The sequence below is a fragment of the Podarcis vaucheri genome, assembly GCF_965113315.1.
Source record: "Podarcis vaucheri genome assembly, chromosome: 3".
Taxonomy (NCBI): domain Eukaryota; kingdom Metazoa; phylum Chordata; class Lepidosauria; order Squamata; family Lacertidae; genus Podarcis; species Podarcis vaucheri.
Genome location: NC_138761.1, coordinates 17,448,088 through 17,464,500, shown reverse-complemented (window position 1 = coordinate 17,464,500; position 16,413 = coordinate 17,448,088). Strand labels below are relative to the sequence as shown.

Here is a 16,413-nt window from a genome sequence, read left to right as displayed (position 1 = left end):
AGGATTTTCAAAGTTTCGTTGCAGCAAGTTTCCACTAGCCAAATGGTTTGTATCTTTCCAAGTGTAAGAAAGACAAACATCAGTTGACCCACGGAGCTCCGCTTTGTCCCAGGCATGAAGCCAAGTCTATTAATGGTGGGTTTTTTGTTTTGAAAAGAAAACCGGCCTGTTGGCAGGCTTCAAGGTTCTCAAAAAAGCATATAATTAAGTAAATATTGAATGGGGGGGGGGGATAAGATGTGCTGTTGTCGTCCCAGTTCAGACTTTGCAATTTTAAGGAAAACACTTACAGCACCTTAGGGTGAAGACAATCAAAAGTCTTGTGGTGATGTGTTACAGATTTGTTACGGTATAGGCTTTTCCGCATCACAGCCCATATATCATCAGATATCTGTGTTGTCATTGTTCGTTTAGCAGATAGACATGATCCTACCTGTCCCATGTGCTCAGCTGGGCCTGTTTTTTGTCCTGCCACCAGCTGAGGCACAGCTGATGGGAAAAGGAGAGATTGCCCAGATTATGGCATTCCCTGCCCAATGAGGGCACCCTGTGTCTCATAGTTTTACTGGTGTATTATAGTTTTCAGTGCCAAGTTAAGACGGTTTTTGTATATGAACGCATGTTGGTGTTTACAGCACACTCCTAACTATGTCAACTTAGAAGTCCTCTTGAATTCAGTGGGGCTTACTTCCAAGTAAACGGGGTTAGGATTGCAGTGCATCTCTGTGTGTGCATGTATTCTGTGTTGCTTTCATTTTCGGCGTTGACGTACTTTTTACGCTTTTAATTAATTTAAACATTTTAATGTTTATTTTGATCTACCTTGAGAACTCAAGAGTGGAAAGGCAGGGTATAAATGTTGTAATAAATGCCCCAGAACACTCTCTCAAGAGATGTTAGAAAGCTGCCAGGTTTGTGATAAGTGGGAGCAGGCAAGCCCAGTTGAGATAGTAATTCCTTTCTGTTTTGTGTAGAGGCTTGAGAAGGAAGCTCATGTCTCCTTGTATCAATTTATGTCCTTGTGGGGGGAGGCTTATTCTACCCTTTGAAAATCTACTCCTTATTATGACTGATGTCATTCATCAACCTTGAATGCAGTCAGTGTGAAAGCATTGTGGTCTGTCTGTAACAATATAACTGTAATGAGATTTTACAGCTCCCCCCATCCCCAGAGAGTGTGACTTTGGGAAAAACAACAACTTTGCATTGTCTGATTCTGAGCATTCTTATAACCTTGGCTCATTTTGTAAGGGGTTGCTCAGTCTGCAGCCTGGTATACCTTGTGGAGAAGGGTGTGGCTCAGGGCTTAGAGCAGAAGGTCTCAGGTTGAATCCCTAGCATCCCCTCCTGGGGCAGGGAAAGACTCCTGATTATTGCATATAAATGCAAAGCGTAAATAAATTGTATGCTTTTCAGAAGATGAATAGATGGCTAGAAATTAAAGAGATCTGGATCGCTTTCAAGTTATATATGTGTATGCATAGACCAATTTCTTTTTAAAGTCTATCATACAAGTCCAATGGGCAGGTACAACCGAAAGACTAACCACAGAATAATGAAACAGCCGAATTTAAATTACCTACATTTTTCATTACCTTTTAAGAATGCAGGATTCACCCTTTCAGATATATCAATTTTGAGGTGATGGGAAGATTAAGGACTTGCGTCAGGGTTCAGTTGTCTGCTCGTGGGTGCATTCAGCATTAAACTGTAGAAAAACAGTGCCTTTAAAAAACATTTGTTGTGATTTTTAAAATTATTATTATTATTTTTCTGTTGAACTTTTAATGCCAGCATGATCAGGAAAAGCTAAAGACTCTTACCAAAATTTCAGTTTGTCTGTGTAACTGAGACAATGCAGGAACATAAAAATGTAAAGGTAAATGATAACAAACATAGAAAAAGTCTAGGAAAATATTTCAGATTCCTAGATATTTGTGTCAAAAATTGACTTACCCAGGCAATTGGATATTTGCCACTGGTTCAGCCCCATCTGAAAGAAAGACTCAACAGTATTGTAGAAATGAGTTTTATTCTTGAAAGTTGTAGGAAGAATGCAGAAATTATGCTTACATTTAAATGATTAAAAATGAATAGCTGTGTGTGGTCTGCCAAATTTCTCTCTTTCACAAGTACTTTAATTTTTGGAGCTTAGACTTTTGAGGGAGAACATTATTTCTTAATACACAACTAATTTGGTGTCAATTTCAATCTGCCAAGAAGATTTATTTAAGAGGTTGTAAATTCACCTCGCTACATTCCTGCTTGCAAAACAATTCCTTTAAGGGAAACAGAATGGAAGCCTCTAAATTTGCTAGGCTCGTTGTACAAAAAATTAGAAATGGGCACAAGGGTTATAATCAAAAGATAAGATTCATTAGGAAGGAAATAGAAGGAAGAAAAAACTTGAATAGCTGTTGCACTCTTGTGGGGGAGCCCCTTCACCCTTCTCAGTGACCCAAGGTCTTGGGTCTTCTGATAGAAGTGGCATGGTCCTAGGTAGTAACAACATCCATATTCATTGTGAAGTGGCTTGGTGCTAATGGGTGTGAGATAATGGAGTTTGAGCAAATGGGGTCCTTGTATGTTAAAAATGGGTCCGGGTTTTTTTGTGTGCCTCTTGCAAATAATTATTTTAGTTTCCCAATAACCTGCCTGTGTGCTAAGATAATGTTCTGAGGCCCTTCCCTTTACGCTCCTGCCTTCTAAAGTGAGGCAGATGTTCACTAGGAAAATAACCTTTCCAGCTGTTGCCCTCTGTTTGTGGAACTCTCAAGTGGTCTCCTTGCTGTTCTCTTAAAATATTTTTTTTTCAATGCCAGGCAAATGGCTTTAATTGCTTTTAGTTGAAATTTTAGTCTGCTGCTGTTTTTAGTTTTTTTAAGTTGTGATTTTGATTATATATATGTTTTAAATGTAATTGTAAGCTACTCTAGGACCTCAACTAAAGTGAAAGTCAGGATATTGAGATTTGATAAATAATTGGTGGGTGTTCAGTGTCTTCCCACATTTTGGGCTACAGCTCTAGCCAATGAGAATGAGCTTTTCCAAGTTTGTGAAAGTGATTTCCTTGTTTTCGCTGAAGCGAGTGAGAATCTCACTGCCACAAGAACATTCTTCATATTCAATTTTTTAACCCAAATGTGTATTTGAAGGGAGGGAGTTGAAAAACATAGACCTTCCTTCTGCATTGTTGATTAATCTCAACAATGGGATGACATTGTATTATTCGCAGTTGAGTTCAAATGCAGTGATATTTGAATTTCTGGGCTCTTCTGAGTTGGATCCGATGAGACAAAGTTTTTATAAGCAGGAACATTTGGCAGGGACACAAGTCAAAACTATAATACAAATGTCTGCCAGCAGAAAAGACTTAATGACAGCTAACTTGGAGTCTGTTTTGACCAAGCTTTGTGGCTGTGTTTCGGTTTTGCTAGTGAGAGAAATATGATGTGATCTTCAATCAATTGTCCCAGGCTTAGGCTCATAAAAATAATGTGTTCATAAGGTTCTGAAGTGAATTAGCTGAGGATTTCAGCTATACAAAGTCCTGTGCATGAGCAATCTGCTTTTCTGTGTGCCGTCGTGTTGCATGGAGTAGTTTGGTTATTGGAAACCAAGGAAGCAATGTTTTGTTCAGTTGACTGTTGAAACTAATGGACCTAAGTTAGCCATGTCCATTAATTTCTGTGGGTGTCCTTGGAGTATTTCTAACATTGGCTCCATCCCAAGGTGGCTTTTACTTTAAGAAAACCCGGTTCAGTAGAAGGCTGTCTCAAATAATATTCACTTCTGTGTAATCTTATTTTTTGCTTTGCACATTAAATACATATTTGAAAGCAGTTCCTCCAGAGGCTGTTGTTGTCCTCAGTTCTTGCCTGTGTGTTTCCCAAAGGCATCTGGTTGAACACTGTGAAAACAGGATGCTGCAGTAGATGGGCCATTGGCCGGATCCTGCAAGCTCTTCCTATTTTCTTATGTACAGAGAAGGTGCCTCCTCCGCCCTCCTTGGAGAGCTGTCTTCAAGAGCACAGCTCAGGAACCTTTGGCTCTTCAAATGTGGTTGGATTCTTGCTCCGCTCATTCCCAGTCAGCGTTGCCAATGGCAAGAGATAATGGTGGTTGTAATCCAAACAAATTATAGAGGGCTCCCAAGTTCTCCATCCTTCTGTACAGTGGTACCTTGGGTTAAGTACTTAATTCGTTCTGGAGGTCCATTCTTAACCTGAAACTGTTCTTAACCTGAAGCACCGCTTTAGCTAATGGGGCCTCCTGCTGCTGCCATGCCACCGGAGCACGATTTCTGTTCTCATCCTGAAGCAAAGTTCTTAACCCGAGGTACTATTTCTGGGTTAGCGGAGTCTGTAACCTGAAGCGTATGTAACCTGAAGCGTATGTAACCTGAAGTACCACTGTAGAGCCTCTGAAGAAGGAGCTGAGCCATGAAAAGTGAAAAATCTAGTATCCCGTGCTGAAAGCAAATCATTAATATTGCTCAAAGGAAAAAATAGGGACAGGGATTTACCAGGGACAGGTAGCAGCACATAGATTCTGTCTCCGGTAAATAGGGGTCTTTGGAGCATATGGGATAGTGATCCTATTGTGGCCTTGCACTCAATGCATTTTATTCAAACATGTCATCTGTTTTCCGGGATTAAGCTTTTTGGGGGGGATAGGAACTGGTTCTACATGGTTGCATCAAGGGTTGTCTATTCAAAGCACTGATTAGCCCTGCTAATTCAAACAATATTTCAAATACAAGACTGCAATTAAAAAGTTAGTGGTCAAATGTCTGTGTGATAAAGATGGACATAGTCATCTTTAAAATATATGAAAAGGCAGACAGTCTATCTAAAGCGTTGGGATGGAGAGTGAACAAGAAAACAGAACAGACGGAACCTTTGATTTGTTGATCAGTATGTTTTTAATTTGTGTTCCAGATGCAGCAGCAATCTGAATAATATGCTCTGTTTGGGGGGGGGATGGAAATGTGCTGTGACTCACGTTTTGTCTGTAAGCACTCTGCAGCAAATTTTAAACACAGAAAAGAACGGTGTAGGAAGGACCTTTTTCGCCCCTAAGGTAGGAAATGATTGTAGGAAGTGTGTTAATTATTAGTACAGCACAGCTTTCCCTGACCTGGTGCCATCCAGATGTTTTGGACTGTGGCTGGATCTGATGGGGGGGTTATAGTCCAAAACCTCTGTAGGGCTTCAGGTTTTGGGACAGTCAAAACAAGTCTGAAAGAGGATGAAATGTTTTGTGTAAATCATGTCTCTGTATTGGACTGAGGGACTCATAGACAGTAATTGATAAACACTTAAGGTTAGTTTTAGCATTTGTACTAAGCAAAAGAAGGGGTGTTAAAACACTGCTGCTAAATTTGTTTATTTCTTGCAGTTTTTAGTTGTAGGTTTTGAATTTTCATTCCGTTCGAAAAAATAGTTTTTATCTACTATGTATTTTGGAAAGTATTTTGTTTATTTGCTATGCATTTCCACATCTCTTATGATTTAACCAAATTTTGCATGATGGTTCCTGAGAATCAAGGGGCAGGTTTTCTTCTACGTTTGGATACAGTTGGATACCATTTTAATTCAAGATGGTGGTTGAACCTTTCTGAACTGCACAGATTTTAACAACTGATTTCAAAACTGCACTGATTTTGGGCGGGGGGGGGAGCATTATTAGAATTCCTGAGCAACGTGGCTAGAAGTTTGCTAGTCATTGATAATGTAAGCTTCCTTGAAGACCCTATGGTGAAAAGGCAAAGTTTAAACAAAAATAAACGATAGGAGTGAGAGGATAAACAATAAATAGCAGGTTACAAAGCAAGATGCAGAGCATATGTTTAATACGGTAGGAGACAAGAGTGGAAGATAAGAGGATAGCTAGGGTGGGATTGGTAGAAGCCTAATGGATTGTGGGATAACAAGGAGCTTACAGAAGACCGGAAAGACGGGTGGCAAATAACAGGAAAAGTTGATCTGGGCAACTGAGGGTAAGACTCAAGAAGAGAAGATAACCTTAGTATCTACTTAAAGGGCTTTCTGTTGTGAAAGCCAGTCTGTCTGCCTTCCTCTAACCCCAGTTAAATCTGTACCAGGTGCTTTCTTAAAGCTCTGGCTACTAGAATGGCATTGGTCCCAGGGTCCCTCCATGTTTTACGTCCATAACTTGCACCTGTGACATACATTATACTTTCTGTTTAAAGAGCAATGTGGAGCACTTTCAACCTTTTGTTTGACATGCATATTGCACCATCCATGAGAAACTCCACTGCCTCTTGCAATGTCCACTGCTATTGGGACACCATGGTGTTCAGGTAATATTATGGAAGTGACTCTTGTGCTTTGTTTTGCTTTGCAGAAGGTTGTGTGTTGTCTCAGTGCCTGCCCTCAATTGTTACGGTGTGTGTCAGTCTTGCTGGCATAAAGAAGATCCCATTCAACTAAGACCAATCGGATGCATCTGCAAAGAAGCTTTCCCCCTTGCCTTTAGTTTAATAATCATGTGGAAGTACAGGTAGCCTGTTGTTGGCATCCATCTGTCTTGAGAGACAATGGAGTGCGCCTCAGGAGGGGAAGTGAAACTGCTGGGTTAGCAGCACCAAAGTGACTTCCCCGTGACGAAAGCTTGGGCAGCAAGCGGTTCCGGGATGCCCAGACGACAAGGCCCCACTCTCAGCCTCACTGATGTGGTCCAAAGGAAAGCAGAGCAATGTTTGGCACCAGTTTGGCTGCAGGAGTTCCTGGAAAGAGGTGTACATGGCACCATCCAACCATCTTAGGGACTCCTCTCTGGAACAGGGTTTACTCCTTAGTCTTTTCTTCTCCGGATGATAACCTGCAAGGCAATGGAGGTTTAGGGTCATAGTTTCCTTCTCCTAGATGGGCTAGCTTCCAAGGTTGATGAGACCCATCTGCCCCTCACTTCCCTCTACACTACAGCACATGCAGAAACCATCTTCTTGACCATTGGACCTGCTATCGTGTCCGCTCAATCCACGGGAGCCTGTCTTCACATGCAGGGGAAGTCACTGACACACCGAGGGTTTGAGGCAGGTAGCACAAGCAGCAAAAAGGTATCTTAGTGTGTGTGGTCATGGCTGCATTGCTTTTTCTGGAGTGTGAGCATTCCCTGCACCTGCTTTGTGGACAGATTTTGGGGATGTCTTTGTAGGCAGGCTGTCCATGGGCACTGCTCCAGAAGATACGTTAAAAATGCATCAAAAACTTGGAGAGATTTTTGTTTAAAACTTAAAAGCCTTGATAATGCGTCTTCCCAGCTTTCAGAACGAACGTGGAGATGTTGTCTTGGATGAAGTGTGCCATACTTACAGTTACTGGAGTTTGTTACGATACAGTGGTACCTCGGGTTACATACGCTTCAGGTTACATACGCTTCAGGTTACAGACTCTGCTAACCCAGAAATAGTGCTTCAGGTTAAGAACTTTGCTTCAGGATGAGAACAGAATTCGTGCTCTGGCAGCGCAGCGGCAGCAGGAGGCCCCATTAGCTAAAGTGGTGCTCCAGGTTAAGAACAGTTTCAGGTTAAGAACGGACCTCTGGAACGAATTAAGTACTTAACCCAAGGTACCACTGTATTAGTTTTGCTTGCAGCTGAGAGAGAGGGCAGGAAGATTCTCCATATTATTTTCCAGGCAGATGCTTAGAAGATCCTAGCTGCCTGATTTTTAAAACGAAATTTAAACCATGAGCCCTTGGGAGTTGCTGAGGTCATTCTCTAAGCTCATTACCATGCACCAGAATTACATTTGCTAACTCCGCCGCTACATAATTCGTTTTTTTCCACCTGCATATTCAATTTGTGAAATTAACATTAGCGCTTGCGTATAAATGAAACTCGTATGCAGATGCTGTTTTTCTGCTTATCCTGTTGATAGGGGTTTTTTTATCCAGAATCCTCCATTATTTGCTCTTTGCCTCCAGCTCAATTAAGCTCCAGCAACAGTGGGGTCTCACAAGAGCAGGTGGCTGCGTGCTTGACCGGTGCAGGACACTGAAGCAGTTGGTGCCGCAGAAGTTTCCATTATAAATAGTTGTGTTGTGCTAAACACAGGCCCTATGTTAAAACTCAGAATAACTGGCATGGCACACCCAAGACATTCCTCTAGGTCACTAATGTGGAGAATGAACTTCAGGAGACATCTCCTGGTCCAGATACTGCTGCCTGAGCCACTACTGGAACTCTCGATGAAATCAACATCAGCCTTATGCAACAGTAGAATTAAGAATGCAAAACCAACTGTACTTAGTGAGGTCAGTGGTCCATCCATCCCACAGTTGCCTTCAAACGGGACCTAGAGCTGGGCATGCCCTTGCAAAATGAGATTCTTTTGGGGAAGCTTCTGCTTCTCTGGCTGCTATATCATTATTATTATTTTGTTTGAATCTCAGAAAAGTAAATGCAGATTAAAATTTAGGAGAATGTAGCTGAGGGAGCAGCCATGATCTCCATGGTGGAATTCCCCCTGAAAATATGTCAAGAGCCTGCTATTCAAAGGGATGGAAAAAAACTTGCCCACTGCTTAGAGCTCGGTCAGTTCTTCCTACATGAATCTTAAAACAGGTTTGTTTTTTGCCCAGTTCTTCAGGGCATGGGTGGGGTGGAATCAGCAGCAGGAGACTGGGGGCAAAACTGGATGGACAAGAGGTCCACGTTCTTACGTCTGGCTGGTTTGGCCATGAGACGGTAAGGATTGTCTGATAAGCATCTTTGTGCCAGAAGTGCAGTTTGGCTTGGCTTAAAGACAGACTTAATTCCTCTTAGTTCCTGCTGTTGGTGTAGCCAAGAATGCTTCCAGAACGGAAATTCTTGGCTGTGCCAAATGAAAATCTGTCTTCAAGGAGTTTGGTGATGGAGGAAGGAGGCTGTCTAGTTTCCATTTTCTTCTCACTAGCTCTCCCTCTCCTCCAAAGCTACTTTGTTGGATAGAAACGGATGCATGGCATGCTGTACTTCTTAAACAGCAGCAACCACCATGGTCAATTAGTTCATTTCAAAAGGATACAACATTGAGGCAAACCCCAGACTTTTATACCCCCTTGCTCTCTTTCTATCTACAAGCTGTCAACATTCCACTCTTACGTAATGATTTGTGCCATGCCGTGAATGCTCAAGGAACTGAGCACCTAAAACAACACAAATCTCACAGATCAGCAAAGTGCCCTGGCGTGGGTGTTGCTCAGAGCAGCGGGTGAGAGGCCAGCTCCTCTGGACACTCAAAAAGAGGTATGTGGTAGGAAGCTGGGTTTGTTTACATAAATGATTGAATCTTCGCCCCGTTGTATTAATTTCAGGCCATTCTGCTGTTTCTCTTGATGTAGAAATCACTCTCTCCAGCCATCTCTCTCCAGCCGTTTGATGTATTACCCTTAAAATTTCATGCGGCTCAATGTGGTGCCTTCCATGGTTCCAGTTACAGATAGGTAGCCGTGTTGGTCTGCCATAGTCAAAATAAAAAAATTCCTTCCAGTAGCACCTTAAAGAACAACTAAGTTAGTTCTTGGTATGAGCTTTCGTGTGCATGCACACTTCTTCAGATAACTCTTAAAATGTTACAGTCAAGTCTCCCCTGGGGGGTGTTCTCTGGTACATGGGCTGCGAGTTACAACACAATTTTTCCCTTTGGTTTTTAGGTCTGTGCAATAAATTTAACCTGAGCTGACTGTTAGGCTTTTTAAAAGAGGTTTAAAGGTAAAGGGACCCCTGACCATTAGGTCCAGTCGTGGCCGACTCTGGGGTTGCGGCGCTCATCTCGCTTTATTGGCCGAGGGAGCCGGCGTACAGCTTCCGGGTCATGTGGCCAGCATGACTAAGCTGCTTCTGGTGAACCAGAGCAGCACACGGAAACGCCATTTACCCTCCTGCCAGAGTGATACCTATTTATCTACTTGCACTTTGACATGCTTTCGAACTGCTAGGTGGGCAGGAGCAGGGACCGAGCAATGGGAGCTCACCCCGTCACGGGGATTCGAACCGCCGACCTTCTGATTGGCAAGTCCTAGGCTCTGTGGTTTAACCCACATTGCCACCCACATCCCTTTAAAAGAGGTTTAGAAACACAATATTTTCTCCTCGCCTCCTTCCAGTGAAAGGAAATTTGGAAGGAGTTCATGTAGGAAGAAGGCCTTTGAAGGCTACTAGAGGGCTGTGTTCTGCTTCCATGTTTCAAGGTGGCAATACATCAGGAGTGGGTAGTGCTCTTCTGCTCAAATCCTGCTTGTGAGTTTACCACAGGCATGTGAGTGGCCACTGTGAGAACAGGATGCTGGACTTAGATGGGCCACTGGCCTGATCCAGACTCTGCTTACAGTCTTACATTCTTTAAGGAGATTGGGTTCTTCCTCCTGAGATTCCCCTAGCAAGGGTGGGGAACTATGGGACGGATCCAGCCTTCAGCCTCTCTTCTGCTACCACAGCCTGCCCAAAGCTTCCTTTTCCATTTCCCACCAGATGGGCAAGAGGCACTTCATGGGAAGCTGTTGACTGAACATACCCCAGCAGTGTGGTGCTCACTGGGTAGAGAAGTGTGTTGTGAGAAGTTAGAATTGTCACTTCAAATCCACTGCAAACTTTCCTCCAGTTAAAAACTACGGATTCTTTATGGTTGGAGTTTTATGCATCCAACCATCATGTACTGAACAAAGAAACCATCAAATGTACAGGAAGGCAGAAGTGAATGGAAGAAGAATAGAAGGAAAACCTGGATCATGGGATACTCAAAACTTTTTCTTATAAACACAATCCCACAACACAGTTGGGGCGTAACTACTCTGTAAAGAAGTTGAGTATGTGTTTCTGCTTTCTGGAGTTAGTGCTGGCATTGGGTGGAGAAAGGAGCTTTGGATAGAAAATTGTGGTGGCTAATCTGCTTTAGGCGGTTATGGTTATGGTTCCAACACGGTTATGGCATTGGAAAACTGATAGCGGTAGCCACTCTGCACAACTGAATGAGTTTTGGGATGGACTGTACCTCAGTGGTAGAGCACATCCTTTGATTGCAGAAGCTCTCCAGGGTCAGTCCCCAGATCTTCAGTAGGGCTTGACAAGACTCCTGGCTGAATCCCTAAGGGCTGCTGCCAATCAGTGTGGACCAGCCTCACCAAACCTAGTATCTTCCAGATGTTGTAGGACTAAGGTTCCCATCACCTCCTGATCATTGGTTATCCGGGCTGGTGCTGTTGGGAGCAATATGTGGATGGCCATGTGTTCCCCATCCTTGGGGTAGAGGCTCCCTGAAGCCAAGGATCAAAGCTTCTTGACTATTGGAACAAAAACGTCTGACAACATCAGAAGGGTGCTAGGTTGGGCAATTCTGAGATCCAGCACCGAGGGCCTTCTGGCGGTTCCCTCATTGCGAGAAGTGAGGTTACAGGGAACCAGACAGAGGGCCTTCTCGGTAGTGGTGCCCTGTGGAGCGCCCTCCCTTCAGATGTGAAGCGAATAAGCAGCTATCTTATCTTTAAAAGACATCTGAAGGCAGCCTTGTTTAGGGACGTTTTTAAATATTTAATGCTGTATTGTTTTTAACACTCGATTGGGAGCCGCCCAGAGTGGCTGGGGAAACTCAGCCAGATGGGCAGGGTATAAATAAATTATTATTATTATTATTATTATTATTATTATTATTATTATTCGAGTGAGCTCACATTTTGTTCAGCTTTGAACGTGGAATTTCTTCTTTGGTGCTTTTTACCACTGTGCTGGGCTGTTAACCGCCATTGATCCTTGTCATCAGCACCAGGCAGCGCAGCCAGTGATCAGAAATAATGAGAACTGTAGCCCAAGCACATTTGAGAATGCCATGTTGGCTACCCTTAACCTGCTCAAATACCATATTTTAAATTTAGGCGCTTAAAAGGGGGAAAGAGAGAGAGAGAAGAAAAGAAAAGTCCTAGTTCTACAAAATGCAAAAGGAGAAAAGAATGGTGGTTGAATGTTTGATATCAGTACTTACTAGGAATGTTGACTCTCATATTTCCACTTCTCTTTCCTTCCTCCCCTTTCCAACTGACTTGTTTTAGGCTGAGTCTTATACTATGGGATGGGTGAGGAAGAGAACAAATATGTGTCCCAGCTGAAGGACGTGTTCAACAGCTGCGATGCCACAGGCACCGGGTATTTGGACAAGGAAGAGCTGACCGAGCTATGCCGCAAGTTACACCTGGAGAGGCAGCTACCCCTACTCCTGGAGACCCTCTTGGGAAATAATCTCTTTGCCAGGGTAAGTAGGCCCAAAGCCTCTGCGCCTGAATATTGTGAAGGAGCACTTCTCTCATAACGGTTTAAAATATCAATCTTGTCTCCCGGCCCTTCCCCACCAGTTGTTCCCATCCATGCATGGAATTCTCAGCTGGCCACTCTTCATCCTTCCTGTCTGGCCCTGAACACTTTTAAATCCCATTGGTGCCTCCTAAAGGCAAGCCTACGGGCATATTCCCCCCCCCCCAAATTGCACCACTCGACATGTCTGTGTTGAAGTGGGATAGGATGCCGTCCCTGCGCTTTTCAGGGAAACCTAAATAAACCCTCCTGTCCCACTCATTTTCCGATGGACATTATGGAATGTGACCTAAACTTCCCTCTTGTGTCATTTTTTTTAACTGTCCCACTTTGGGCATGGCTTGTTCTTCTCTCCCACTTGCAAAGCCTTTGCAATGCCTAGGCATAGCTGTCAACCGTCTCTTATTTGGCGGGAAAGTCCCTTATCCCAGCGCCGTGTCCCGCTGCTGTCCCTTATTGATGATGTCCCTTAAATTTCCCAGGTTTCAAAGGAAGTAGCTCCTCTCCCTCCCTCCCTGCCTGCCTGGGAGGAGGGAGGCTCCAACTGTGTTGCTTGGCTGCGTTGCTCACCCAATAAGGAGTCTAAGAATGACTGGGGGGTGGAGCTTGCATGCCTTGTGCCGATCAAATCAGCCACGTTGCCTGGGGACTCGCCTTTGCTCAGCGCTTCCCAGTGGAGAGGTGATGGTGGTTTTCCTTGCTGCATCCCCTTTGCCGGGTTGCTGCGCTGTGGGAACCACCGCTTGAGGCTTTGTTTGGCTGCTGGCTGGGCTTTCTGCCTTTGGCTCGGAGGGGCTCAGAAGTCGAACATACCTGTGCTCTGAAAATCCCTTATTTTGGCTGCTGATCCCTTATTTCCAAGGCTGCTGGTTCCTTATTTCCAAGGCTGCTGGTCCCTTATTTTCAAATCTGTAAGTTGACAGCTATGCGCCTAGGATGTGATTAGGGGGATCCTAACTCCTTTAGAGTTCACATCCCTGTTGCCTACTGACCAGTCATCCCTTCAGATCTTTCTTTTCCAAGTCCCAGAAAGCAGTGTCTCAAAATAGTGGTGGTGGATTCATGCTGTTTGGTTCTGCAACAACTAGCACCTTACAAGGACAATACTTTGTAGGTGCCTACAAGGGACTGACCTAGATGGTCACAGAAGCTTCTTATCTCCACCAAAAAACAACATGCTTTGGAAGATTAATAATAATAATAATAAATTATTTATTCCCCGCCCTCCCTGGCCAGGGCTGGGCTCAGGGTGGCTAACACCAAATATAAATTACAATAAAACGTAATAGGGGGGGAAAAACAGTTAATTAAAATACGGCTTAAAATACAGCTTAAAATGTAGCCTCATTTTAGTAAAAGGTAAAGGGACCCCTGACGATGAAGTCTAGTCGTGGCCGACTCTGGGGTTGCGGCACTCATCTCGCTTTACTGGCCGAGGGAGCCGGCGTACAGCTTCCGGGTCATGTGGTCAGCATGACTAAGCCACTTCTGGTGAACCAAAGCAGCACACGGAAACGCCGTTTACCTTCCCGCCGGAGTGGTTCCTATTTATCTACTTGCACTTTGACGTGCTTTCGAACTGCTAGGTTGGCAGGAGCAGGGACCGAGCAATGGGAGCTCACCCCGTCGCGGGGATTCGAACTGCTGACCTTCTGATCGGCAAGTCCTAGGCTCTGTGGTTTAACCCACAGCGCCACACACGTCCCCAGTCTCATTTTAGTAGTAGCCCATAAATCAAGACCATAAAGAGAGGAAACATCAGATATTCACCCGAGCCAGCTATCCATGTTGGTCCTACATGGACCAACAAAAAAAAGCCAAGGGAAAATTCATATACCAAATCCCATATAAGGGGTCAGAGTGAGTCTAAGCTGAAGGCCAAGCGGAACAGCTCCGTCTTGCAGGCCCTGCAAAAAGATGTCAAATCCCGCAGGGCCCTGGTATCCTGTGACGGAGCATTCCACAAAGTCAGGGCCAGTGCTGAAAAGGCCCTGGCCCTAGTTGAGACCAATCTAACCTCCTTGAGGCTCAGGTTGTTATTTATGGACCTTAAGGTCCTCCGCAGGGTATTCCAGGAGTCCCATAGGTATGAGGGTCCTAGGCCACATAGGGTTTTAAAGCACCTTAAACCTAACCCTGTACTCCACTGGGAGCCAGTGCAGCTGGTAAAGCACTGGATGAATGTGATCCCACGGCAAGGACCCCATAAGGAGCCTCACTGCGGCATTCTGCACCCGCTGGAGTTTTCTGGGTCAGCTTCAAGGGCAGTCCCGCATAGAGCGAGTTACAATAATCAAGCCTAGAAGTGACGGTCACATGATTGTCTGAATGCAACCAAGAGAATACAGAACTATCCTAATACAGAACTATCCTACAGAAGTATGGAGTAGTCTTCGTCTTCAACAGAAAATGTAGCTGTTGGTTGCATTAAGACAATCTTCCAAAGCATGTTTTGTGTGTGTGTGTGTGTGTGTGTGTGTGTGTGTGGAGATCAGAAGCTTCCACTTCTTTGTGTCCAAGTACACTAAACCTTGGTTTGGTCAAAATATAACTTGCATACAAACCAGGATCTCCAAATGTCCTGGCTCACTGCTGCTCATTCCCAATCCAGGATGGCTTAGAATCTTAGTTTATGGACAATCCATAGTTTATTGCATTTGGACACAAAGGCAAATTCTGGTGTGCTGTTAAGTAGCACCTTCCAGTCTCCTCCCCTTGTATTATTGGAGAAGAGGAGAAATGAAAAAATTCCTTCCAGTAGCACCTTAAAGACCAACTAAGTTAGTTCTTGGTATGAGCTTTCGTGTGCATGCACACTTCTTCAGATACCATATCTGACGTTATCTGAAGGAAGTGTGCATGCACACGAAAGCTCATACCAAGAACTAACTTAGTTGGTGTTTAAGGTGCTACTGGAAGGATTTTTTTTTATTTTGACTATGGCAGACCAACACGGCTACCTATCTGTAAGAGGAGAAATGGTTTGACTGCAGCTCACTGCTGTATTTATTCTCAATCCTCCAAGCCAGTTACGTAGCCCAAATCTTTTGGTGTAGAAGCAAAGCTCTTTTTGTTCTTTTGTTTTATGTGACTAGCTTTCTAAAGTTCAAACTAATTTCCTATGTAAGAGAATTCATGGGCATCCTTGCTGGGTTTTCAGCAGAGAGTTATAAATTGTTGCCTGTCTTTTCTAAATTGGGACCTGGATTAATGGAACTTGCAAGAAGCTGGAAGCATGTTCTCTGTTAACAAAAGCTGCACTTTTGAACTGACTGAGGGTATTGTTCCCATTCTTACAAATGATCCTGCAAAGGTTTCTGCCAATCAAATATTCTCAGTCTCCCAAGTGCAAAAATATAGTGACTTCTCTTTCTTACTGTAAAGAATAAGAAAGATAAGGGTGACTGATTGCAATAGTCAAAACGTTTAATAGAAAGAACATGGAAATTCTAGTATCTCGGAATGCTTGTTAATAGAATGCATGTATATTTCTGGTGTGAAAAATTGAAATCTCAACCCCAGACCTATAGAGCATTTTTTTAAAGGTTTGTTTATGGGATGATAGCTTAGTATAGTAAACATTTAAGGGTGGTTTTATGTATATTTTGCTAATTTTATCCTTATATGTTGTACTCCACCTTGCTATCTTTTTATGAAACACACATACCACACACACACACACACATTTGCACCCCTGCCATAACTGCTGAAGCTCGTCAACATTCTAATTTGATCCCGTTAACTATCTACTCATTTTCAAAGGAGAATTACCCTTTGAAAGTACACTTGTGTACTTATGTTCAGGGGGCATCTTAAAACACCTTGGTGAATCAAAAGCCAGACCAAATAAACACTTTGGCTTGCCACATTGGTGCCCAAGCTACAGTACCCTGGAACGGTACGTTTTCTAGTGGTGGAGTCTGTAAGAGCTTAGCAATCAGCAGTCTCCTTTTAGGCAGCTAGCATCTGGTGTATTGCATTCATGCTGGTGCCTCTCTTTAAAACCAGAGTGCCAGGGCAGTGATGCAAAATGCATGGGTGCATTGCTCATTCCCCAAACCTGATGAATATCAGTTCCCATCAGGTGAATTATATTTGGTCTT

General features: G+C 43.7%; 1 protein-coding gene across 4 annotated transcripts in view; it reads left to right on the top strand.

Annotated features, from left to right (window-relative positions):
• The window catches only part of NINL (ninein like), a 45,446-nt gene that overhangs the window by 1,985 nt on the left and 27,048 nt on the right, over nt 1-16,413 (top strand). For 2 of the 4 annotated variants that reach the window (XM_082217328.1, XM_082217325.1), the window contains exon 2: nt 12,052-12,251. In XM_082217328.1, coding sequence (XP_082073454.1) covers nt 12,072-12,251 — 180 coding nt within the window. In that variant the 5' untranslated portion in view covers nt 12,052-12,071. Of the gene's footprint in view, nt 1-8,572; nt 8,594-10,515; nt 10,811-12,051; nt 12,252-16,413 lie in introns of those variants that run through there. The other 2 variants (XM_082217327.1, XM_082217326.1) reach the window with 2 other exon arrangements.